Source organism: Panthera uncia, chromosome C2, assembly GCF_023721935.1.
Source record: "Panthera uncia isolate 11264 chromosome C2, Puncia_PCG_1.0, whole genome shotgun sequence".
Taxonomy (NCBI): Eukaryota; Metazoa; Chordata; class Mammalia; order Carnivora; family Felidae; genus Panthera; species Panthera uncia.
Genome location: NC_064810.1, coordinates 441772 through 468434, shown reverse-complemented (window position 1 = coordinate 468434; position 26663 = coordinate 441772). Strand labels below are relative to the sequence as shown.

General features: G+C 48.3%; 2 protein-coding genes across 7 annotated transcripts in view; one reads left to right on the top strand and one right to left on the bottom strand.

Moving 5' to 3' along the window:
• CC2H21orf58 (chromosome C2 C21orf58 homolog) overlaps window positions 1-3345 on the bottom strand; it is a gene marked incomplete at its 5' end in the record, with an annotated part of 11259 nt that extends 7914 nt beyond the window's left edge. The window contains 2 exons of the mRNA XM_049627654.1: window positions 2256-2458; window positions 3265-3345. Coding sequence (XP_049483611.1) covers window positions 2256-2458; window positions 3265-3345 — 284 coding nt within the window. The remainder of the gene's footprint in view (window positions 1-2255; window positions 2459-3264) is intronic.
• Window positions 3346-10543: 7198 nt separating this feature from the next.
• Window positions 10544-26663, top strand: part of PCNT (pericentrin) — a 133430-nt gene continuing 117310 nt past the window's right edge. For all 6 annotated transcript variants that reach the window (XM_049627666.1, XM_049627664.1, XM_049627667.1 and 3 more), the window contains exons 1-2: window positions 10544-10760; window positions 13565-13768. In XM_049627666.1, coding sequence (XP_049483623.1) covers window positions 10704-10760; window positions 13565-13768 — 261 coding nt within the window. In that variant the 5' untranslated portion in view covers window positions 10544-10703. The remainder of the gene's footprint in view (window positions 10761-13564; window positions 13769-26663) is intronic.

Below are 26663 nucleotides of genomic sequence, written 5' to 3'. Positions count from 1 at the left end.
ATTTGGGGCTAGATACAAATATTTATAACACGCCATGTCCTATGTGACACCTGGACTCAATATCTATTCAGCAATGACATGATTTTTAATGTTCCCCACATTTCCTGTCTTCAGTAGGCTAAGCTAATGACTGTCTGGTTTCATTAATCCTGCCTCAATAGAGGCAGCCACAGAACAGGTCATAAAAATAAGTCCTGGCTTCTCTCTTGAGTTAAAATAAATGTACAATTTCAAGCACACACTAGGTGTTGATCACGCACCAAAGACTTTTCTATTTTCTATTTTACTCTTTTCCTGCCCGAACAAGGCCCTGACCTTGTCCTTTCTTTCCCAGTTCATAGAAATGATGGCATAGAGCAGGGGCTGACAAACATTTTCTGTGGAGGGCCAGACAATAAATAGTTTTGACTCTATGGGCCATATGGCCTCAGTTGCAAACCACTCAACTCTGCCATTGTATCCTGGAGGCAGCCATAGACAGGCAAGACTGGACCAATGAAACTTCAATATGGGCACTGAGATTTGCATTTCATATCATTTTCATGTGTTACAAACTATTATTCTTCTTTTGATTTTCCCCCCCAAACATCTAAAAACATAAGACAATTCTTAGCTTACAGGTTGTACAAAAGCAGATGGCAAGCCAACTTTGGCCCATAGCCACGCTTTGCTATCCACCGCACAGTCTGATGGGACTACGCCTTCATGGCTTGGAGGACATCCTACCTCAGAGTCTCTGAATCCAGCCTCAAGGAAATTCATTGTAACAACCAAAGGCCCCTCCCGTCATCTGCTTGTCCCTGGGGCTGAGACTGAAACATGCAAGCAGGACCGGGCCCTGGTGAAGGGCAGTAAGTGTAAGTGGGTTTGAGTAGGGGGAGGCTCTTGTCCCTACACCCCCACCACCCCACCACTCCCAAAGGGAGGCTCTAGCTGCTGGGAGACCTGAAGGCGCGGGCTTAGGATATCTGGAACCTGGACACAGACAGCCCAGGGGCGAAGGGGCCTCTAGGGCCTCCATTAGCACAGGTCTCTCCCTGATCTGAATTGCCCCTTCCCGTTCTCTTCCCTCAGCCATGTGCTGCCAGGGTCTTCTTCCAAAGAACAAATGCCCTCCAGGTCATGGACCCAGCCTGCTGGCACCAATAGTCTCCCTGGTCAGCAGGTCCAGAACCTTCTCAACTTGGTCCTGCACACCTCCTCGGCCTTCTCTTCTCCCTGAGGCTTTTACGTGTCATGTCCCAGATTTCTGTCCTTCCCCTGCACTCACCTGCCCTCCAACACATTCCCTTTTGCTGAAGAAAGTCAGTTCCTTTCCTTTGCTTACAACCCAGAGGCCGAATAAAGGTATGAGGTCCCCAAAATTGGACCACTCTTTTACCTTTTTAAATTCTGCCCTTGGAGCGTCTGGGTGGCTCACTGGGCGACTCTTGATCTCTGCTCAGTTCATGATCTCATGGCTCTTGGGTTCGAGCCCTGCCTAAGGCTCTGCGCTGCGCCAGCAGCATGGATCCTGCTTGGGATTCTCTCTCTCCCTCGCTGGCTGCCCCTCCCCCGCTTGTGTGTGCACTTTCTCTCAAAGTAAAGAAATAAACTTTAAAATATGTATGTATATATTGGGGCACCTGGGTGGCTCAGTTGGTTGAGTTTCTGACTTGGGCTCAGGTCATGATCTCACGGTGCGTGAGTTTGAGCCCCATGTCGGGTTCTGTGCTGACACCTCAGAGCCTGGAGCCTGCTTTGGATTCTGTGTCTCCCTCTCTCTCTCTGTCTGCCTCTGTCTCACATTCTGTCTCTCTCTTTCTCAAAAATAAATATTAAAAAAAATTAAATATGTAGGTATAAAAAATAAAATTCTGCCCTTGAAATTAGGGTCTTAGGCTCCCCTGGTCATTACGAAATTTTGAGAAAGCGTGGACACACTTCTTCCCCAAATTCAGGGCCCTCCTGATGCTGAATACTTCTGTTCTTGGTGCACAGGTTAGGACCTGGCAGTCAGGAAGGCTGAATGGAGACCCCAGCCTCTCATCTGTAATGAGGGGGATGAGACCACCCCTTCCCCAAAGCCAGTTGTCAGGGCACCTGTGAGGGTTGCACAGAGGAGCCACGGAGGTCCCTGTACGGTGCCTGGGACATGGGACACGCAGCCACTCTTGGCTCCTAGCTGACCCACCCTCTTCAGAGCCCGTTCATAATGCCGCCGAGGTGGGCCTCGAGGAAGGAACTGGGCTCTGTGGGCCCCGCATCCTCCCCACGTTGGTTCCGCCCCCGGTTCATCACGAAGACTTACCGAGTGCTGGATGATGTATGGTGGCTCCAGGGCTGGCGGGGGTGGGGAGACAGCAGGACGGATGCCCACCGGGGGCACCTCTGGGGGCAGTGCTGATCCCCAGGCTCCTCCTCTGTTCACCCCGCTCGGGGCTCGGGGCTGGGACACCTCCTCCAGGAGGTGCTGTTCCTGCAACACCAACGCAGGGCCCGCTGCACCCAGGGAGGAAGCGCCGCAGACACGCAGACACGAAGGGGGGAGACGGGGGAGGGGCGTCCCCACCCCGCCTGGCACAGCAGAGCCCACGCACAGAAGTGTGGTCCTCCGTGCGGGGCGGGCCTCAGGGCTGCCCGGCACTGCTGACCTGCCCCGCGAAGAGCACAGCCTCTCTGGGACGGGAGCCGGGCTCTGCGTGTGGGGGACACATGACGACAAACCTTTTTGCACGGGGTGGGGAGGGGATAATGCTTCTTTCTGGCTCAGCCTGTCCGTCCAAGTTTTATGAAAAAACATGAACTAGTGTCCGGCTGTGCTTTTCTCCCAGTCAACAGAGGATGTTCTCTCTTTCCAGCATCACCACAAAGCAGTATTTCATCATAACCGTCCGTGTGGATGCCATTTGCCACTTCCCACGGTCACTCCCTATTGCTGGTGCATTTAGACTGGAGGAGGCCCTTGGCCGTCTTAAAATCCCACCTCCTGTAGGAACTGGGTCCTTGGCACAGCACTTCCACCGTGGATACGTGCAACCAAAGCAGGGTTTTTCAGCTAACACTCCCGACTAGAGAACACGTGCGTGCATATCTTGCTTTCTCTTCTGTGATTAGGTGCGCAGTCTCCTGGCTGCTCAGGATCCGTCAGTCACCCACCCACAAGTCAACAGACCTCAGGGAACCAGCGTTTCCTCCAGGAAGCCCTCCCTGTGCCTCTGGCCTGGGCCCGGTAGCCCCCAGCTTCAGCCCCAGAGCTCCACGCGGCACAGGACACCGGCCTACCCGGAGTCTCTGCAGAAGGTCTTTCCTCCTCCTCAGAGCACTCAGTACAGCTGCATCCGGCCTGTCCTCATTTCCTGCAGGGAATGATCATCTTATTTCTGGAAATGAGCTGCAAGTCCTCTCGTGCAGTTTTCCACTCGGGGCCCGAGCACTGCATTGCCCCTGTCACAGAGGCTCTGCTGGACACTGGGGAGAGGGAGGAGGCCTCACTCGTCCTGGTAGTGAGCGCAATTGGGCCATGAGCCTGGCCTCCTGCCACCCGGAGCCCCGGGGGGCCCCAAGCAGCCTGGAGGCTGGTGTGGTCCACCAAGCCTCAGTAATGTCATCTGCAGCATCCTGAGGGAGGGGTCCCCCTCAAGAGGGCGTTCCGAACGAGGTCTGGTGGATCCCAGGCTGGCTCTGGCCATCCCTCCTCTGGCACAGCAGACCTATTCTCCACCCCCACCCTAACCCCCAGTGCAGAGGATGCCTATAGCAGCGTGTCCTCTGAGGGATGGGGGTTCCCCGGGAGTCCCCACTGCCCTGGCCCATTCCAGGGTTCGTTGGTCAGTGACCTGGTTTGGAAATTCCTGTCTGGATTTGAGTCCTGGGCTCTGCCTGCTGCCCTTGGAAGTTGCCTAGAGCCCCACCACCAGAGGGGCACATCCACATGATGAAGAGTAGACGATGTTTTTGTAGGGACTCCCTAGCACCTCACCCAGATGTTCCTGAACCTGGACACTGGCACCAGGCAGAGTGGTCCCCTCCCCTGGTTCCTGTGGCCTCAATGTCTGACTATAGGCCAGTGTGGCAGATACACAGGGGTGTCTGGTCTGGGCATTTGAAGGTGTGATGACTTGACGGACAGGCTGAGCCCTGCAAACCACCCGGCCTAGAACAAGCTCAGAGCAACATTGGTCTGATCCACATGTGGCCACTTCTGAGCAGGGCAACCGGGGCAGATTATCAGATCTCTCTGGGCCTCTATTTCCTTATCTGCAAAATGGGAATGATGAATGTATTCCCTCTTGGGGTTTGTGTGAGGGTGTGATAAGCTATGAGGGTGTGCTCAGCAGAGCACCTGGGTGTGTGTGTGTGTGTGTGTGTGTGTGTGTGTGTGTGTGTGTATGTTAAAGATGAAAATGAAAGCCTTTCAATTCTGAGTATGAGGGAAAAGTGTAAGGACAGTCTTGCTGTTGTCAGGAGGAGGGAAGGACCTGGGGGGAGGTCTCGTGCCTGCCTGTGTGGCTCCAAGCAGCCCGGGGCTCTTACCTGGCACAAAGTGAGGGTCCTCAGAATCCCCTTCCACATTCTCACGCTCTTGCTCCAGTTTCTGTGCCGAAAAGATCAGGACAGAAAGTGTGTGAGTGGACAGGGTCTGCGCTGCATGAGGGGCATCTGCCCCTATGCTCCCGGAATGACCTCCCCCCCGAGGGTCCAAAGGGCTCAGTGTCCCACATGGAGGTGACTGGGGACAAGACATGCTGAGCGACAGAGGTGCAGGGCAGGTGGCAAGGGTCACCTTTACTGTCGCAGGGACTGTGCAGGCTACGCTTTCTGTCCAGCGCACACACGTTCCACCTTGAAATCTAAGGGCAGGTGCTCTGATATATAGGCCCCTTCCTCTTTAAAGTTTGTTTATTTATTTTGAGGGGGGGTGGGTCAGAGAGAGAGTGGACGAGAGAGAATCCCAAACAGGATTCATGCTGTCAGAGCAGAGCCTGATGCGGGGCTCGATCTCAAACCATGAGATCACGACCTGAGCCAACATCAAGAGTCGGGTGCTTAACCGACTGAGCCGCCCAGGCACCCCTGTATGGTCCCTTTGCAGCAGCTTTCTGAAGAGCTTGACCTAGGCCAGCTCCGTGTCCCTGACCACCTCTGATCACCCGAGCCCCGGGCTGAGCAGCACAGTCTGGGCCCATGTTGGGGTGACTCCTGCCAGCCCCTCCAAGTTGGCCCATGGGTCCCATGGAAGGAAGGGCACTGAGCTGGGTGCCTGTGAGGGCAGGCTGGCCAGGGACCAACAGAACCTGCAGGGGAGGATAGGGTCTCAGGATGGGTCCCAGGGCCAGCCTATGAGGCTTCGGATCCTGCATCGGTCAGGGCTTGGCTTCTCTCAAACACTAAACCTGGGAGGCTCTGCAGGGGAGTTCTGTGGGACCCTGGAAATGTTCTGGCCTGGGGGTGCAAACAACCTCCTGGCTGAGAAACTGCCAGAAGAACATAGTTGATTCTGCATAAATGCAGAGAAAAATACCCAAGAAACCATAGTCCTTCATCATGAGGCTGAAAACCATTGCAAAGCATTTTGCTTTGGAAGGAGTATACTCACAGGTATAACTTACCTTGTGTATCTGTGCTTCTTTGACAAGTTGTTAAAAACACGATTACCCCGCCTCCCCCGTCTTACCTTCTCTAAGAGTTTTAGGGTCAGGCGGGTCATTGCATCTGCCACTGAGGAGTCCAGCATTCTTGGACTGCAAGAGGAGGGACGCCACCAGGCCCAACTCCCTCCCTGGTTTTCAGGGTATCTAGAAGAAAGAGCTGCTCAACTGGACAGAAGCAGCCCCAACCCTGGTGTCTTTGAAGGATTCCTGAGCTGGGCTCGGTTTACCTCCTGGAGACTGGCCTCTGCTGGAGCATGTGAGAGGGTGGCCCCATCCCCCTGGACTACAGCGTCGGGAGCCAACACCGGCATTGCCTTGGCAGTTGCTAGGCAGTGTAGACACAGGAAGGCCCCAGGTTGCTGGGTTTCCACTGAGAGTCCTTCCCAAGCCCCACGGAGGCCCCACGCAGCGGTTACCTATAAACACTGCTAATCTCCAGGTGTAGCCAGGTAGGGCTTATTGGGAAGGCAAGGAGCAGTGGCTAAGGCCAGAGGGACAGAGTGAAGTTTTGGGGGGAGGACAGTCCTGATCCACACCCCCCATGCACTGCCCCCACTCCAGAACTGAGCCCAGAAGAGTATAGGGTAGGGGACAGCTGCATCCTTCCCCATGCGCCACGGGGGCCTACCAACCCCTCATCCGTTGCAGCCTCCTGGAGGCTGGCAAGCCCCCAACCCCTTCTAGGGACCCTCAGAGCCAGATGGGAGTAAAGCCTGGACCAGGTGGGGGCACCACCTCCCTGCAGATTTCAGGAAATTCTGAGGGGCAGAAGGGGCACAAGGGAGCTGGCCAATGACATGCCTAGGGGGCTTCCCTGGTGGGGGTTCTCGGTGGGTCCACCCCACAGGCACCTAGCCATCACCTGGGAGGACACAGGGTCACGCGGAGCTACCACTGCTTCAGGCGGGGGTGTGATTCCAGCATTGGGGCTGCTCTGTGGGGACCCCAGCCCAGAGAGGGGTGGGAACACCTAGGGACAAGACCCCTGGTCAGGTCAGGAGTTGGTGGCTGGAGTGCATGTCTGGAGGGCTGAGGGTGGGGCGGGATCGCATCCAATAAGGGAAGCCTTTTATAAATGATCCTTCACACAGAAGGCAGGGCACAAAACTGATACAAGCGGCCCTTCATTTGTATGGGCTTTACATCTCAGATTTGCAAATTAATCCACCCGGCTCATGAAGTGGACATAACAGATTTGCTATTGGAGCCCGTGACAGCGATCTGGGGCTGGGGTGAGAGCGGAGTATCGGCACACTTACAGCCCCCCTCCTCAATGCAGCTTGTATCAGATGGCAAAAATCTGGCTGAAAGTCCCTTAAATTGTTTTTAAAAAACTAAAGTTACTTATTTAAAGTCATTTAAAACTTAGATTTACAGAAAAATCAAGAAGATGGTAAATAGCATTCTCACATATGGCTTCCCCTATTATTAACATCTTATATTGGTTTGTTACCCTTTACTACAATCAATGAACCTAGACCGATACATTAACTATGGTCCATACTTCCTTTGATTTCCGTATTTTTTTTTTTTTTTGCCTGACATCCCTTCTCTATTTCAAGACATCATATGACATTTGTCAGCATGTCCCCTTAGACTCCTCTTGTTTTTGGGGCGCCTGGGTGGCTCAGTCGGTTAAGCGTCCGACTTCAGCTCAGGTCACGATCTCGCGGTCCGTGAGTTCGAGCCCCGCGTCGGGCTCTGGGCTGATGGCTCGGAGCCTGGAGCCTGCTTCCGATTCTGTGTCTCCCCCTCTCTCTGCCCCTCCCCTGTTCATGCTCTGTCTTTCTCTGTCCCAAAAATAAATAAACGTTAAAAAAAAAAATTAAAAAAAAAAAAAGACTCCTCTTGCTTTTGATGACCTTGACAGTTTTGAGGAGCACTTGTCAGGCATTTTGTAGGGTGTCCTCTACTCGTGGGGTTTGTATGTTTTCTCATGATTGGACTGGGGTTTGGGTTGATGGGAGGAAGACCACAGAGATAAAGTGCCATCATCATCACGTCACATCCAGGGTGCCTGTGGTCACCTTGACTTATCACTGTTGATTTTGACCTTGATCACCTGGCAGAGGTATGTTTGTTAGGTTTCTCCACTCCCCAGTTACTATTTTTCTCTCCCTTCCCACACTGTCCTCAGTGGGAGGAAGTCACATGCACAGTCAGTTCACACTTAAGGAGTGAGGGTTGTTTCCCTCCTTAACAAAGGGGGTGAGTATCTACATAATTTATATGCACAGCTTTTTAATTGTTAAAAATAAATTGAGACTCAGGTCCAGCATTAACATAGTCTAGAATGACCATGGAAATGATCCTGGGGTTCTAGGGAACACAGATTGAAAACCAATGACCAAACCAGTGTGGGAAAACTGTGGACAAGTGCCCCATTGAGTTTTAAATCCATTGCGACACGTAAAGGTTGAGAGATCCAGGCGTAGATCTGGGGCTGTAATTGCTCTAGGAAAGTCTGACCCTGTGTTTGGCTGGTGTTGCCTGCTTGACCCCTGGTCTTATGAGCCCACTCATTCCCACTCATTTTTGCTCACACCGCTCAATTCTACAAGCTAAGAATGGAAGCTCCACTTACTGAAGGGCTGTGGTCTGACTCAGGAGGAGAAATGCTTTTTGGTGGTTGAGCTTCCAGCACTCTCTGAGGGAGATTTGTCTAAGTTGTGGTTGCTTATAATCACACATTCTCACTGAGGGTGAAAGATGAGTTTGTGTCAGCAAGATTGTCATTACCGCGTCTTGATGAAGGGCATTACTGCTACCCTGATTCAGTCAGAGAAGACAGCAAGCAGGGAGCGCACAGCCGGCACACAAACCCCGTCCAAGTAAAGGTGTGGGAACAGGTGAGCAGAACAGAAGGCACCCAGAAATCTACATGTCTCCTGCAACATCGCCCAGAACAAGACCATCCACCCCCATCTTGCTTTTTGTGCCACTCTGTCTCTAGTGGCAGGTCACTTGAAGTAGTGTCATCCTACCTGACTCCCCAACGGCTCACATCTGTAGCAGAGGCATTTGGGACTCCCATCTTGTCCTTGTCATCTGCCTGAGTTCTACAGTTTCCTAATCCTGCCACTGAAACGTGGTGCTGCTGTTCTATTTACAGACTCAAAGCGGTGGGAGGGGGGGCACTATGCTTTCATCTTCCTTTTAACTGTAAATGGGATATTCCAACAGTGATAAGAAAAGGTTAAAGTGAGACCGGGGATGTTAAGCCCCTTTAGGCAAACAGGATCACCACTTCGTGCAGTTATGCTACAGGGTGCAGGGAGATGCTTTGGATTATCGTCAACTAGTTTATCAGCTTCCAGTGAGCTTGATTACACCAACGGCATTTGATTGTTAAATTGTGGGCTAGGAACAAAAACCTTGCATTGTTTCCTTAACTGGACAAACAGGTTCAAGTGAAGTTTGAAGCTAAGGAACAATGATCTCATGAGACTTTGGATTCCCACAGACCATGAATTCATAACCAAAGTTATACTCCTTTTTTTTCTTTTAAATTTTTAACAGACTTTATTTTTTATTTATTTTTACTTATTTTTCAGACTTTATTTTTTAGAGCAGTTTTAGGTTCACAGCAAAATTGAGCAGGAAGTACAAGATTCCTTTTTAACGACTGTTTACAATACACTTGAAATGATTGACCCACATGTTTCCAAGCCTTAATCATTTTCCACTTTAAAGACTGTTTTTGATTTTCACTGAACCAGCTCTTTTTCTGGTGATCTGGAACTGGGTACAATTACAGCATCACTTAAAATCACATCTTCACCAAAATTTTCTCAAGGAGGCTAAAGACCACTTGGCAAGTTGGCCCTAGGGAGCACCTTCTATGCTGGGGTTCCAGAGACTGTCCTAACAGGAATAAACATGTGTAAGTTAGCCTTTCCTGCGCTTCAGGATCTCAGCCTGTCCCTCTCTCCACCACAGGGTCCCTCCTAATACTCTGATCCAGGGGGCTGCTTCGTGGCAGAGGTGCCAGATTTGTCCCACTGGTCAAATCCTATGCTGCACTACCCAGAAGCTGCAAGCTGGCGGCAGACGCATTAAATCAGAGACCTCGATACGGTACTGTGTCCCCAGTGAGAAAAATACAGGTCCGGAAGTGGCACCACTCCCAGTGCCTTCAGTCCCTGCAACGCTGGACGCCGTGGCCCGGATTCCCAGGCACCAACAGGCAACAGAGAGAAGTGAAGTCATACGACGGGGGAGGGACGCAGAGCGATGAAATCCAAGTGGTCTGGCTGGCGGTCTGCGACTGGGAAACGAACAGAAACAGCGTCCCGGGAGGCGAAGGGCAAGGTGACCCGGGCTACCACCCCTGAGGACCGAGGACCTGGCTGAAAGTGAGGGGGCTCTAGGACGGGCAGTGCGGGCGAGACGTGTGACGCCAACCGCAGCCCCGAGATCAGCCGTTCAGCCCGCGAAGTCGCGGCCTCCCGGACTCCCTGGCGCTCACCGAGTAGCTCCCGGGGGACACGCCTGTGGGCGGCCTCTCAGCCCCCTCAAAGAAGGGGCTGTGGGGCCGGCCTAAACTTCCTAACGGCCAAGTCTAACGCCCCACTAACACGACCAAGGACAAAGGCTGACAGCCACACTCGCCTAGAAGCCTTTCGAGTCGCTAGTGCAGCCCCGAGTACAACAGGTGCGCGCGCCCCAACTGGTCCCCGCGCCAGCGCTCGCCGCCCACCCATTGGACAGCTAGACCCCTTTAAAACCGACCAACCACAGAGCGTTCCGAGGCCTCTACGCTCCGCCATTGGTCCTGCTGGGAGGTGGTATTGACAACGCGCCAGTGGGAGGCCAGAGGTCGACATGGGCGGAGCTCCGTCCGGGCCGCACAGCTCTGATTGCGCGTGCGCGAGGGCAAGAACGCAGCCCTCTGATTGGCAGCGGGGCAGACGGCGCACACTCGGGGGCGGCGCCAGACCCACGTCTGCGTGACAGTTGTTGCGGGGGGAGGGCAGCCCAGACAAGGGGGAGGGAGTGTAAATAGAGTGAAGGCGGCGGCCTGTTGACCCCGTCACCTCTTGGGCTCCGCGAGGAGCCTCCGGGAGGGAGATGGATGAAGATGAGCAAGAGCAGCGGCGAAGAAAGGTGGAGGCCGGGAGAGCGAAGGTAAACGATAGCGCCTCTTCCTCCTCCCGCTGTCCCAGCTCGGGTTTCTCGGGGAAGGTTCCGGTGACCGCTGTTGTTTCCTACTAGGAGCGGTCGCGGTCAGGCGGGGACCACCGCCAAAGTCTTGCCCTTCCCGCCGGCTCGACTGGAAGTCGCCTCCTGGCCGCCGCCATCTTGAATCCGCCGCCCTCTGCCCGGCCCCGCCCCTGTCGAGGTCGCAGCCAATCACCGGCTGGGGACTTGCGGGGTGGGGCGGGGGCGTGCGCGGGGGTCGGGCGCGGGGCATGCCGGGAATCGCGGGGCTGCGTCCGCGAGCGGGGCGGGGCCTGGCCGCGCCCTCCCGCCTTTCCGGAGGAGCTGGCGCTGCAGCCCTTCGAGTCGCCGTGGAGTCTCGGCCAGTGTCCGTGGCACCCCGGTGGATGCTGGTGGCCTAGGAACGCGCGGTCCCGGACCGCCCGCCAACATTCCGATCCCAGTAGAACGTGAAGGACGGGCTGGTAGTGAGGGGGGCGGCAGTGCCCCCGCACCGCGCGTCCTCGTTGTCATAGACAGCCAGCACGTCGCGCACCTGTACATCCGCTCACCTGTACATCTGCTCACCTGTGCACACCTGCACCTGCCGCGGCTCCACCTCACCAGAACTCAGGGTTCTTGGAGGACTAAGAGGGCCTGTGACTCACCTGCATTCGTGGGCGTCATAGACGCTTTCCCTAGGGCTCATTCACTTCCATCTGTTTAAAACTACTTGCAGACTTTGGTTTTACTGGGAATTATGCACCTTTTTTTTTTTTTTTTTTTTAATCTTCAAAAGAAAAGTCTTCGAGTGGCAGTCTAGGAACACATGTTTATATTGCAGAACATCTTTTGCCGACCTGTCTAATATTCCGTGGGGTCCAGAAATGCTTGTTCTGGCCCAGTTGCTGTTTGGGGCCCAAGTGGACGTTTTGAGCAGGTGAGGGTTGAGGGGCTCTGCTGGAGCCGGTCCCTCATGCTGGGCTTCCTAGGTAATCTCCAGACACCTGGACAGAATATCCTGGGATGTATTGCATTCCTAGGTTGTGGATGCCCTGGGGAGCTCACTTTGGTCATAGAGTCACTTGTCTCCAGGGATGCTTTTTATCGCCTTGTTTCTGCCCCAGTTTTCACATAAAACTGGTACTCGCTGTTTTGGGGGGGTATATTGTGGGGACTAAACTGTAAGCTGAAAAGACCCTGGCTGTAGAGGCAGAGTGGAGCAAGCAGACACTGGCTGTAACTCCCTGCCCTTCCCCAGCTGTGGAGGAGGTTACCTACCCACTCTGTCAAGGGATGAATGAGAGTCTGTGCAATGTTACCTGATCGGTAGGTGGAGCCATGGTAAGTTGTTGTGTTTGGGGCCAGAGTGGCCAGACATTGGGAATTTCACATGGACCAGCTAGTAGGAAATATTCAGTGTTAGTTTCTTCTTTTGAGGGAACCACAGGGCCGCTGCATTAAAGAGGCCATTCAGAACACATAGTGACTGATGTGAGACAGTGATGGGGTAGCAGCATCTAATGGCAAGGTGACAGGCAGAGGACAGAATGGCCTCATTCAGGCTTCTTGGGAGAGGAAACTTGTGAGTGGTGTTTGAAGAGGGATGTGCTGGCGCCCAGGCATGTACGTGAGCCAGGAGATGAAAATGAGGCAGAGTTTAATATTTGATGTGCGTTTTCCCGGCGCTAGTCATGGTTTGTAAGCATGCATAACTGTGTTTGAAAGAGTGTTGAGGGTGATGAGGAAGGATCACCTCGTTGCAGGAGGAAATGGGCACCTCTTGTTGGGAGACCCCAGGCTAGAGTCAAGGATGGTGATGCAGGAGGGAACCTGAGGACAGCCAGAGTTAATGGAGCAAGGCATAAAATGATGAACATGGGGCTGGTTTGGAAGGCTGACTGTTCTGGAGACAAGGTTTTTCTCACGTAAAGGACCTTATGTAATTTTTCTGCGTCTGCAAAAGTGTGCTTTTCTGTTACACTTATGCAAATGTTTGTTAAATGCATTTACTTTTATGAGCACAGTTGTCATTTGAAGGAGCCGATGCCCCCATATGAAAGAGTGATGTTAGGTCTCATACCTTTGAATAAGGTGTTAGTGGGAGACGTGTGAACGGAGTCTGAAACCCTTCAGTTTGAGGGACTGAACAGCTAGGTTGTGCCTTCTGATGGGTGACATTCTGTGGAGGTCCCTGGTGCATTGGTGAGCTGTGTCGTGAAAAATAGAACATCTGATTCCATAAAGGAGGATCTTAGATTGACCTGGCTTAATTAATTTTTTGCTATTTCTGTACCTTGTCTCAGAATCTGTGGCTAGGAAGTTTTGGCCAGGCTATATATTTTCTCGATTGGGGGAAAATGGGGGCAAAAAGAGATTTAGCGTTTGTGTAGTTTTAAACCTTAAGCATGCCTTGATTAAGCTATCAGTCTTTTAAATAGATGTGTTGTTTTTTTAAAATCTTATTTCTCTGTAAACTTCCAGGGGCTAGGAAAGCTATTCTGCCAGTTGGCTGTATTGCTTTTTTCTGTCTGTATATAGGCATAATTAACAGTCGTCATTATTAGACTCTGAAAAGAATTCTGAACTTAAATGCTAGCATCGCAGATATTAATGAAGGCAGAGTTTGTGGGACAGGGATCTGTTGGTTGACGTGGGTCTGGCCAGGTTTGGCTGAGCACACTGAGCCAGCCCCAGAGCCTCATGTTCCCCACCAGCTCATTGGCTTTGTGGTTCTGTTACTTTTTTCTTGGTTACCTTTGTCTTTACTACTTTTCTACGTTTTTGCGCAGCTTGCTCACTTCCGACAGAGAAAAACAAAAGGTGACTGTGCGCATCCGAAGAAAAAGACGGCGAAGAGGAAGGGCCCGGCTGTCGATGCGCCTGTCCAGGAGGAGAGCCCGGTAGCCACCGAAGATGGTGGACTCCTGGGAAGAGGGGACATTTGCAAAAACACATCGTGCAGCGACACCCCTGATGGGGCAGGAGCAGCTCAGGTAGGTTTACTCAGCACTGTGCATTAACAGCTTGCTTAGCTTCTAGTTGTTGCGCATGACTTTGGTCTGTTTTCGCCTGTCAAAGGTGGGGAAAGAGCGTTCCACTTTTACACAAGGGGAATATGTTTTTGTGTTTTTACTCCTAGTAAATGTTTTCTGTTTTATGATTAAGGATTGTTTGAAGGCACGTGTCAGTATAGGTTCTTGCTTTGGTAATGGAAGTCTTAGAAGTGTGAGTTCCTCTGGTGTGGCTTTATGTATCAGCCTTTTTGACAGGGATTTCTTTGCACACTTAAACCATAATATTCCTTCATCTACTTATTGCTTTTTTTCGTTTCCTTTCTGAACTTGGGATGAAGAGGGAATGGGTGAAGGTGGTGCAGAAAGGGCATCTTGCTGGAGGAGGTACCACCATCCTCTGTTTGAGGCCCTGTGAACTACAGGGGTGCGTGTGGCCCACTAGTGGATGTGCACACTGAGAATGCTGGGCCCGCGTGGCCCCCTAATCACCTGTAGTTGGGCTCTCCTTGCGACTTTTTCTGTGCATTACCATTGAGGGGCTTTGAATTGTGATTTTGTGTGCAACAGAGCAGGTGTAGGTTTGGGCGTTTGCTAGAATGAGCTGACATACTGGTGGCTGAGGGCAGCATTTGACGAAAACTCACAGCGTGTCTCGCCTGCTTTGTTGGAAAAGTGGAATTCCAGCCTGTAAAGTCTCTGATATTCTACCGACACATCTGGAATTCTTCTTTTGAGAATTTGAAAGACGTAGCTATTGTACTCCCTCGTCTGGGGAGCAGCAGGCCAGCACTCTGGGAGCCCAGCCTTTGGGCCAGCCTGAGCCCAGCTCATGCCTTCTCCAGTGTGGGCCTGAAGTTCACCACCATCCTCTGTGCTGGTCTCAGGACTGGGCGGCAGCTCTCAGCAGCCCTGTCTCCATCACAGCTGCGTGAGTAAAAGCCACATTGGGAGGACTGAGAGTTTACTCCCAGTGCTTTTTCTCTGTGTGTTTTCTCCTAGGCTCCTTGAGGAGAAAAGCTTGTAAGTTATAGTTAACAACTATTAATTTTATTCTTACTTGCAAGTCAGAGGAGTCTTTTATATAAAAAGACTTTTTTTTAAACATTTTTTTGGCAGGGGGCACACCTTGGTGGCTCAGTCGGTTGAGCGTCCAACTCTTGATTTTGGCTCAGGTCATGATCTCATGGTTGTGAGATGGGGCTCCATGTTGGGCTGTGCGCTGAGTGAGGAGCCTGCTTGGGATTCTCTCTCTGCCCCCACCCCCATGAACATGGGTGCTCTCTCTGTCGCTGAGTAAATACACATTTAAAAAAACTTTTTAAATACACTTTTTTTATCCATGCAAGCAGGGGAGAGAGACAGAGGCAGAGAGAGAGAATCCTAAGCAGTCTCCATCCTCAGCGTGGAGCCCGATTTGGGGTTCAATCCCATGGTCGTGAGATCATGACCTGAGCTGAAATCAAGAGACGCTTAACTGGCTGAGCCACCCAGGGGCCAGGAAGTGTTTTTATTTTATATTAAATGTTTTATGTATTTTAGCTTTTCATTTTGAAATAATCTCCAACTTACAAAAAAACTTTGCAAAGATTAGCCTAGAGTTTGTAGATACCCTTCACCTAGCTTCTTGAAATGAATGTCAACATCTGGTATTTTCAGGACGATTATTACAATTGGTTCCTATTAACACTGGAACAATGCTATGAGCTAATTAATAAAGCTCATTCAGATCTCCCCCGCTGTCCCACTAATGCCCTTTCTCTGGTCCAGGATTCTGTGTTGCATCTCACTGCCCATGCTGCTTTAGTGTGGTCCAGTCTTTTATAAGTTGGACGTCTTTGAAGAGTCCTAGCTAGTCGTTTGGTAGAATGCCTGTCAGTTTGGGTTTGTTTGATGTTTCCTCCTGATTAAAATCATGTTGTGAATTTTGGCAAGAACATTGTAGAAGTGGTGATATTCCCTGCTCAGTGCACTTGGTATTGGTATTCGACGTGTCTCCCTACAGGTGATGCCAATTTTGATCACTTAGTTAAGGTGAGACCTGCCAGGTTTCTCTTGATAGAAAAATACTGTTTTTAACTTTGGAGTTCATAAGTATATTGTGTGGAGATACTTAGAGACCCCGCAAACCCCTTTTTCTCATCATGCTTTGCTCCACTAATTTTAGCTCCCATAGATGATTCTTGCTTGCAGCACTTATTGTAGTGGTGTTGGCCACATGATGACTTTGTTTCCATCGTTCTATCTCTATGTATTAATTGACATTCCGCTGCAAGGAGGAACTGTCACTTCACTCCAGCGTGTATTTATTTGTTCACTATATCAGTATGGACATAGGGATTTTTCTTTTTCTTTTTTTTCTTTTTTAAGTAAACTCTACATCCAACATAGGGCTCGAACTCATGACACCAAGATCAAGAGTTGCATGCTCTACTGACTGAGCCAGGTGCCCAGGGATTTTTATTCTTCGGGTTTTAATCTATCATATCAACCATGTCAGTGTTTATTTTGTTGCTGAAATACATAGATTGGCCATTGGGAGTGCCTTTGAATTGGTACCTGTCCTTCTACCATGTCCTCGTTGTTTCTGGCACCTTAATTCCTTACATTCTGGCACCAAGATTTTCCAGGGTTATTTTATCCTTTCCCTGTCAGCAGCCCTGTAATCAGATATTTCTTCAAGGAGCTCTGGTTTCTTTTAGTGGAGAATGATGTTTAGAAACCAACATCTGGGTGATAGTTGTGCTTATTGCTGTTCGGGTGTCTTTGGCTTCTGGGCTATTTCAACAGAGCTAGGTGATAAATACCTGTATGTGTACACTTCTATATTTATTTCTTTGTCAATCTGTATGTATAATAAAAATCATGAATTTGCTTTAGTATTTTCAATTCCTAACCAACGTCACAGGGTTCATTCTAGCTTTTTCCCTCTTCTTAATCTTAATTTCTTTTACCAATAGTGAAAGTATCTTCGCTACAATATATTTACTTACTTTCTCAATCTTTAAATATATGCACATTAGTTTGAGGATTGCTAATCCTCACTACTGTGAAAAACAGATTTACTAACTAGAGTGGGATATTTGAATATATAGTTGACGCTTTAGCAACATGGGGGTTAGGGGCACTGACCCCTCACACAGATGAAAATCGGCCTATAACTTTTGACTTCCCAAAACATGACTACTAATAGCCTAGTGTGGACTGGAAGCTTTAATGATGACATAATAAAACAGTCAACAAATATTTTGTGTATTTTCTGTATCATATATAGTATTCTTATAATAAAGTCAGCTTGGGAAAAAAAACGTTAAAGTCACAAGGAAGAGAAGATACATTTACAGTGCCGCCCACCCTGTGTTTATTGAAAAAAGTCTGTGGGTACATGGACCTGTGCAGTTTAAACAAACCCTTGTTGTTCAGTGCTAGTTCTTTTTGTCTTTATTATCCCAGAGTTTGTTGTTTAGCATTCCAAAGTTGTATAAGTTAATTTTTTAAATATATTTTTTTTAATTTTTTCATTATAGTTATTCATTTATAACATGGTTTTGTTTTATTGTTTGTCTTCTATTTTGGTTCTTCTTACGTCCAGGTTGATTTTATTTAATTTTTTTTTTTTTGAGTAAGGGAAACATTACTAAGATTCTAAAAATCAGAGCCATATTCAAGTTCATTACTTCCTCTTCCCTACCACCTCATTCCTATCTAGGAGTGGTATGGTTGGACCCTGTGGTAGGCAAGTATTTACCTTATTTTTTTGTTTTTCTGAATTTTATTTATTTTGAGAGAGCGCGTGCACGCGTGCAAGTGGAGGCGGGGTTGGGGAGTGGAGGGGGAGAGAGAATCCCAAGCAGGCTCTGGGCTGTCAGCACAGAGCCTGCCATGGGGCTCAATCTCACAAACTTGAGATCATGACCTGAGCTGAAACCAAGAGTCGGACACTCAACTGACTGAGCCACCCGGGCACCTTAATTTAACCTTTTAAAAATCTGCCAAAAATTGTCTTCCAGAGAGTGGTCCTGCCATTTTGCATTCCTATCAGCAGCTCCAATCCAGAAATACAAAGGAATGAACATTCAGGACCTACAGAGACATGGAGGGACCTTAAATGTCTGTGATTGAGTTAAAAGAAGCCAGTCTGACAGGCTGTACACTGTGTGGTTTTGTTTGTGTAGCATTCTGGAAAAGGTAAAACTGTGCAGATTGTAAACAGATGAGTGGATGCCAGAAGTTGGTGGAGGGAGAGTTGGTGAAGCAGGGATCTTTTAGGGCAGTGAAACTGCCCTGTGTGACCGTGTAAATTTTATGTTATGTTATTAGGGAGAGAGTGCGCAAGCGGGAAGAGGGGCAGAGGGGGAGAGAGAGAATCTTAAGCAGGCTCCACAGTCAGCGTGGAGCCTGACGCAGGGCTTGATCCCACGACCCTGGGATCATGACTTGAGCTGAAATCGAGTCAGGTTCTCAACTCACTGAACCACTCAGACACCTCATCAACATGTAAATTTTAAAACATCAAAATATATTTGTATGTAAATTAAAAAAAAAAAAAGCCATCTGGAGAATGAGGGATCCCAGGATGGAACGCAGACTTGAACAAGGCCCTAACTGTATTACCCACGGACAGAACAACCTCAGGGAAGGGGGTGAGGGAAAGGTGCTGACCTGAGTAGCTTTGGGGGTGAGTGGAGTTTGGAGGACTGAAGGCAGAAGGCACTGTGCATAAACAGTACTCCCGTTGCTAAAGGGGTTTCCCACGGGAGTGAGGATTAAGGATTCTGGGGCTGTGTACTTACGTGCTGGGATCGAACCGCCGAGGATGGCAGGTGGCTGGAGCTAGGTGTCTCACTCTCTCCTGGTGAGCTCACGCGGCTCTGCCACGGTCGGCGTGTGAGCTGGAATGAAGGTGAGAGCCCCTGGGGTCTGGGGCCGGATGGGGGGCAGGAGAGAGAAGGTCAGCTGGAAGAAGTGAAGGGAAGAGGTAGGGGAAATTGAAAGGCAGTGTGTGAGTCACTCAAGCTGTCAGAACACTGCAGACTGAGTGGCTTAAACAACAGACTCTCGGTTCTGGAAGCAGGACGTCTGAGATCAAGTGCTGTCAGGGTTGGGTTCTGGCGAAGCCTCTCTGCTTGACTTGTGCATGACTGCCTTCTTGCTGTGTCCTCACGTGGTCTCCTGTGTGGGGAGAGGGCAGGAAAGCAGTATTCTCTGGTCTCCTCAAAGGACAGTAGTCCTATTGGATTATAGTGCCATCCTGTTATCTCTTTAAAAGCCCTGTCTTTTTTTTTTTTTTTTTTAATTTTTTTTTTTTAACGTTTATTTATTCTTGAGACAGAGAGAGACAGAGCATGAACGGGGAAGGGGCAGAGAGAGAGGGAGACACAGAATCGGAAGCAGGCTCCAGGCTCCGAGCCATCAGCCCAGAGCCCGACGCGGGGCTCGAACTCACGGACCGCGAGATCGTGACCTGAGCCGAAGTCGGACGCTCAACCGACTGAGCCACCCAGGCGCCCCAAAAGCCCTGTCTTCAGATACAGTGACGATAGGCATTAGGGCTTCCACATGAGAGTTTTGGGGATATACTTCAGTCCATAACATTCTCTCCTTTGGTTCCCCAATTCATCTTTCTTGCATTCAAAATACATTCACCCCATCCCTACAGCCCCAGAGATCGTTACTCATTCCAGCATTCTTTCTCATCTAGATATCATCTAAATCAGATATGGGTAAGACTTGAAGTAGGGTTCCTCCTGGGGCCAAATTTCTCTCCTACTGTGAGGCTGTGAAACCAAAGTTACATGCTTCCCAACCACAGTGGTGGAACAGGGATGGGATAGACAGCCCACTCCAGAAGGGAGAAATAGGAAACAACGAAGGGTAATGGATCCCCAGCAAGTCCAAATCCGAGTAGGCAAATTCCCTTGGCTCTTAAGGCTAAAAAAATTATCAGTCTGATTTAATGTGAAGCATCTGACTCTTGATTTCAGCTCAGGTCATGATCTCATGGTTCGTGAGTTCAAGCCTCGCATTGGGCTCTGTGCTGACAGCTTGGAGCCTGGAGCCTGCTGCCTTCTCCACGCATCTTCACCTGACAGAGAACACTGGTGTCCCTTCCTCTTCTTAGAAGGACCCCAGTCCTGCTGGACCAGGCCCACCCTGTGACCTCATTTAACCTTAATCACCTCTTTCGAGGCCCTGCTGTCACAAGGGGGTGTTGAGCTTCAACACAGGAATTTGTGGGACACCGTCAGTCCATAATAGGCAACTGTAATAGGAGGGACAGCGTGATAAATCTGAAGGTCATATTTAGGGAAAGGCTGTTGAAGTCTGATTGGTGCGGTGGCAGGAATGGAGTGCGTGGACCTTTGTGTTCTTAGAGTATAAAAAAAAGAATTACCTTTTCTTTTAAAGGACAGAATATATTTGCCTGTGGATCAGGGTCAGGTTGAAATTCAGAGGCTCAGGCTCAAGCTGGAGGAAGAGCTTCTGAACGAGCAAGACGTCGTGGATGGACGTGGCCTGGAGGTGGGGAAGCTTCGGGCTCGGCCAGCTCTGTGTCCTGGCATTCCCTGCCAGAGGGGTCACTGTTAGTTTGCCGACCTCTTGTCTGCTTCAAGGGAAATGTCCTGGTTAATGTCAAGTTCCAAGGCTGGGCATTACCTCTTGCATCGAGGGTTCATTTTGATGTGTCTGAGTGGATGCCTTCCCCTCCTCTCGCCGGGGAGCCAGGGGTGGGGTTGAGTCTGCAGAGCGCTGGGTCAGAAAAGCAGGAGGCGAGCTGCGCTGGCCGCTGGCTTCTTGGGCTCCCGCGCAGTGGCCGAGGGCGGGGTTGTGGTTCCCTGGGCAGCCCTGCCGGGTCCTCCTGGTCAGGGTCCCGAAGCCCTCTGTCTGCAGCTTCATTCCATTTTTAGTGGAGGCACTGATTGCTGTGACCTAGTTTTCTTAATGTAGGGCAGTTCAGTTTATTCTGAGCTACCTCAACCGTTTGGGGTGCTTGGGGGAGCAGTGGGGCTCAAGTCGTTCCATCTGGAGTTTGAAGTCAGACTTCCAGAGATTGGCTTTCCTCATTGTGGTCAGCTCAGTCTAATAGAGAAACAGAGTTGCATTTTGTGACCATCTAACTGACTATGGGCCTGGGTTAGAAGGTGCCAGGGGCGCCTGGGTGGCTCAGTCGGTTAAGCATCCAACTAGCTCAGGTCACAGTCTCACGGTCCGTGAGTTCGAGCCCCATGGCGGGCTCTATGCTACAGCGCAGAGTCTGGAGCCTGCTTCGGATTCTGTGTCTCCCTCTCTCTCTGCCCCTCTCCTGCTCATGCTCTGTCTCTCTTTGTCTCAACAATAAAAACATTAAAAAAAAAGAAAAAAAAAAAGAAGGTGCTGGGTGCTTTATTTACGGATGCCTGGTCAGTGATGGATCAAGTTACACAATTGATAGGGCATTTCAGAATGCCAGATAACTGTAAAAGGATTTATGCATTATTTTGCACAAGGTTCATGTTATTTTCTGTTTTTTACTTCCTGGGATACCTGGCAGTGACCTGTATGATGAGGCGTTAGTTTTTTATTTTTTTGTGTTGTGTGGGTTTTTTTTTTAATAATAAGAGATGGAAGCAATTACATTTTTACTTAGAATTATAATGACTAATGTTTGTTTTTAAAATTTGTGCCAGAAATGGTTGTACGTGTTGTAAGCCAGGCTGTGAGGTAGGGACTCTGGTTATCCCCTCACAAGGAAGTGGGTGCTGCGGGATGAGCCCCCTTGCTGCGTGGGCATCAGAGCTCTCTGCTGCTCTCAAGGGTATGTGGGCTCCCTGGCTTCTGCCTTAGTTCTTACATCCATGACTTCATTCTTCATTCTGCTTATTTGATTGCATGTAATAGTTAAGAAAAAATGCATTTTTTGCATAAATTTTTGTAATAGGAATTAGAGCTGGTAGTCTCTTGTGTTGTGGTCACCAGTGGCTTGAGGCCCAATCTGCATGCTTGTCTACTTCAGAGGTCCTCGTGGACTTTTTATCTCAGGTTTCAGTAGCCCACGTGGATTGTTGCCGAGAACTGTTATTTCACCAGTGAGCACAAAATACTGCTATTTCAATTCTGCCCCTCTTTCCTTATTAATTGTATGTAACGTTGCACGAGAACTTCCCTTTATCAGTTATCTGGTTACCCTGGTGCCCGGCTTGGATTGGAAAGCAGGGTAAAGGCATCACTCTTTCCTTTTAAGTTACTCATGTTGCTGTGCTACACTTTTCCACATATGACCATTGGACTGGCTTTCTTGAGCCTCACTGTAAATTCACTTATGTTTAACAATTTGTCATGAGCAAGTCTTGTGTCTGTTAGTGTGCTGCTCAGATTTTCCCATCTTTGACAAGGGAGAGCATCTTTAGTTTGATCCTCCGCAGTCACTGTGATGGCTTCCTTGCTTTTGGACAAAGTGTTGCCGGTTAGCTGGTGCATTTCTTGCCCCAGGCCTGGAGCCAGGCGTTTCCCATGACTCCTGGCTCCTCTAGTGGGAAGTAGTGTTCAGAAACATGATCTAGATGTTAGGGGTTTTATTGTTTCAAGGTCATGTCAGTGAATAGTTAGGTTTTGTTTTATAGTTTATGAGTTACAGAGTAGTGTATGATTACAGAGTTCATAGTTTATGATTACAGAGTTTCTACTTAAGTTTGAAATTTCCCTTTAACATTAAAAATGTATGTTCCTGACATTAACATCATTACTCACTTGGCTTTCTTTCTCTTTCTAGTTTTATAATAACATTATTACTAATTACGATTACTTTGCACTCATTTTTGTCCTTTAGGTATTTTCCACAGTGATGTGCAGTCAAATTACTTTGTTTTAAAATCACTTGAGGGGCGCCTGGGTGGCTCAGTCGGTTAAGCATCTGACTTCGGCTCAGGTCATGATCTCGCAGTCTGTGAGTTTGAGCCCCGCGTCAGGCTCTGTGCTGACAGCTCAGAGCCTGGAGCCTGCTTCAGATTCTGTGTCTCCCTCTCTCTCTGACCCTCCCCCGTTCATGCTGTCTCTCCCTGTCTCAAAAATAAAATAAATATTTAAAAAATAAATAAATAAATAAAATCACTTGAAATAGTTTAAGCCAGAAACTTAATATATTTATATTCGTTTGTTTTATTTTCTCTTGTTTTAGGGAGATTTTGTTTTCAATTTGTTGTTATCGTTAAAGAGACAGAGAGAATGCGAGCTAGTGCACGGAGGAGGGGCAGAGGGAGAGGGAGAGTGAGTCTTAAGCAGGCTCCATGTTGAGAGGGATTTCGACGCAGGGCTCGATCCCATGACCCTGAGATCATGACCTGGGCCAAAATCAAGAGTCAGATGCTCAACTGACTGAGCCACCCAGGCTCCCCTTTTTTCATTTGTGTCTGTGTGTGGTTGTTTGTTTGTTTATTTTGAGACAAAGTGGAGGAGGGACAAAGAAGGAGAGAACCTCAAGCAGGCTCCATGCTGTCAGTGCAGAGCCCAACGTGGGGCTTGATCTTACAAACGTTAGATCATGACCTGAGTTGAAGTGAAGTCAGATGCTTAACTGAGCCACTTAGGTGCCCCTATTATTATGTTTTTAAAAATAGAAGCAAATATGTGCATATATTTCTCACTATCTGCTTCTTTAGTAGCAGGATACTTTACATTTCTGTATCTTGTTTTTTTCACTTATCATATCTTGGCAGTCACGCCGTAGCAGTGTGTAGTGATGTTTCTCGTTCTTTTTTAAAAAAGTCTGTTGTCGGGGCGCCTGGGTGGCTCAGTCAGTTAAGCATCCAACTTTGGCTCAGGTCATGATTTCACAGTTCGTGGGTTCAATCCTGCATTGTGGGATCTGTCTGACAGCTGCGCTGACAGCTCGGGGCCTGGAGGCTGCTTCCGATTCCATGTCTCCCTCTCTTTCTACCCCTCCCCTGCTCGTGCTCTCTTCTCAAAAAATGAATAAACATTAAGTCTATTATCTTTTTAGAAGCAAGAAGTGGTACCTTTTTATGTTTACCAACATACTTGCCAATCCCAGGGCTTTGGTTTGTTGGTATAGACCCAGTTTTGCATCATGTATCATTTTTCCTTCAGTCTGAAGAGCTTCCTTTCAATAAATTTTTTGTAGTGCAGGTCTGCCGATGAATTCTCTTGGCTTTTTTGTTAGTCTGAAACTGACTTTGTTTTGCCTTCATATTTGAAAGAAATCTTTACTGGATATAGAATTTGTAGTTGACAGTTTTCTTTTTGCAGCACCGTGGTTGTTGGGCCCATATAGTTTCTGAAGGTATCTGCTGTCATTCTTCATTCCTCTTTCTGTAGAACTTTTTTCTTTTATGTTTATTTATTTTGGGAGAAAGAGCGAGAGCAGGAGCGCATGAGGGAGGGGAGGGGCAGAGAGAGAGAGAAGGAGAGAGAGAGAATCCCAAGCAGGCTCCGTGCTGTCAGCGCACAGCCTTACTTGGGGCTCGATCCCAGGAACCGTGAGATCGTGACCTGAGCCAAAATCAGGAGTCAGACTCATAACCAACCAAGCTATCCATGCGCCCCTCTGTAGAGTCTTTTTTTCCTTTTAATTTTTTGGGGGTACTTTTAAAACTTTTGTTTTTATCTCTGGTTTCAAATTCTTTCATCATGATGTGCCTAGGGTGGTTTCCTTTGTGTTTCTACTGCCTGGGATATGTTGATCTTTATGAAACTTTGGTTTAGTTTTCACCAAATATAGAAAATTTTTGTTCAATTTTTCAAATACTTTTTGTTGCTTCCCATTCTTCCCCCTTTGTGATTTCAAATCTATATATTGCAAATTGTTTAAGGTTATCCTATGGGTCATTTAGACTTTGCTTTATTTACTTATTAAAACATTTTTTTCCAGTCTCTGCCTTTTTGTTCTTCATTTTATTTTTTTAAATTTTTTTTAATGTTTACTCATTTTTGGGAGACAGAGAGAGAGCTTGAGCGGGGGAGGGGCAGAGAGAGAGGGAGACACAGAATCCGAAGCAGCTCCAGGCTCTGAGTTGTCAGCACAGAGCCTGACACGGGGCCCGAACCCATGAACCGCAAGATCATGATCTGAGCTGAAGTCAGACGCTTAACCAACTGAGCCTCCCGGGCACCCCGTGTTCTTCATTTTAGATCACTTCTATTGCTAGATCAAGTTTGCTGATCTTTTCTTTGCAATGTCTATTCTATTAATCTAGAATTAAGTGAATTTCTTTTTGTTTCGGGTATTTTGTATTTTTTATATCATTCTTCATTGCGTTTGTATTTCCCTTTAAATACTGGGTATTAATATAACAGCTATTTTAATGTCCCTGTCTGCTAATTCTATCCTCTCTGTCCTTTTCGGGTATATTTCCATTGGACTGATTTTCTCTTGGTTATGGGTCACATTTCTCACCTTTTGGTATGTTTAATAATTTTTGATTGGATGCCAGGCATTGTCAATGTTACGTTGTTACATGTCTGGACTTTGCTGTTTTGGTAAGCATTTGATTTAAAAAAAATGTTTTCATTGTTGATTTGTAGGAATTCTTAATATTCTTCGTATCTGTCATATGTTAGGTATATGTATTGTGAATGTTTTTCCTCAGTTTTGCTTGCTTTGTTGAAGTTGAATTTATCAGTTTTTCCTATGGTTAGTGCTTTTTGTGTCCTATCCAAAAAATTTCTTCTAGCTCTGAGATCATGTACTTTCCTATGTCTTCTTGAAGCCTTATGGTTTTGCTTTCTGGGTTTATGATTCATCTCAAGTTACCTTTTGTGTATTGAGTACTTTGACTTTTAGAACTGTAGTTTAATTTTGCTGATTTTTGAATTAATTAACTAATTAATTATTATTTTTTAAAATGAGATCATTAGAATGGGTCCTCATCCAATGGGACTGCTGGTTTTTTTTTTTTTCTTCAACGTTTTTTTTTTTTTTTTTTAATTTTTGGGACAGAGAGAGACAGAGCATGAACGGGGGAGGGGCAGAGAGAGAGGGAGACACAGAATCGGAAACAGGCTCCAGGCTCTGAGCCATCAGCCCAGAGCCTGACGCGGGGCTCGAACTCACGGACCGCGAGATCGTGACCTGGCTGAAGTCGGACGCTTAACCGACTGCGCCACCCAGGCGCCCCTGCTGGTTTTTTTTTTAATGTATATTTATTTTTGAGAGACAGAGTGCATGCGGGGGAGGGGCAGAGAGAGAGAGGGAGAGAGACACAGAATCAGAAGCAGGCTCCAGGCTCCGAGCTAACAGCACAGAGCCCAATGCGGGACTCGAACCCGCGAACCGTGAGATCATGACCTGAGCCGAAGTTGGATGCTTAACCAACCGAGCCAGCCAGGTGCAGCAGGTTTTTGAACTTTTTTTTTTTTTTAATGTTTATTTATTTTTGAGAGAGAGAGATAGAGCATGAGTGGGGGGAGAGCAGAGAGAGAGAGGGAGACACAGAATCCGAAGCAGGCTCCAGGCTTGGAGCTGTCAGCACAGAGCCCGACACAGGGCTCGAACCCATGAACCAGGAGATCATGACCTGAGCCAGTCAGATGCTTAACCGACTGAGCCACCCAGGCGCCCCAGGTTTTTGAACTTTTAATGGAATAATCTAGTATGCATATCTTGAGTCTGGATCTTTTTTATCCAGTGTCTTGTTTATGAGGTTTATTCATGTTAAACACTATTGTTTATTCATTTTCGTTATTGTGTGGTATTTCATTATATGAATGTGCTTCCATCTGTTTGTCTATTCTACAGTTACTTGGCATTTACTACACCCATTCTTAGACAAGTCTCTTGGTGTACATGTGCAGATGTTTCTATTGAGGCTATAATTAGTTACTTAATTGTTGGGTCATTATACATCTATTTGTTCAACATGCATATGTTGAGCTGTGTTTAAAA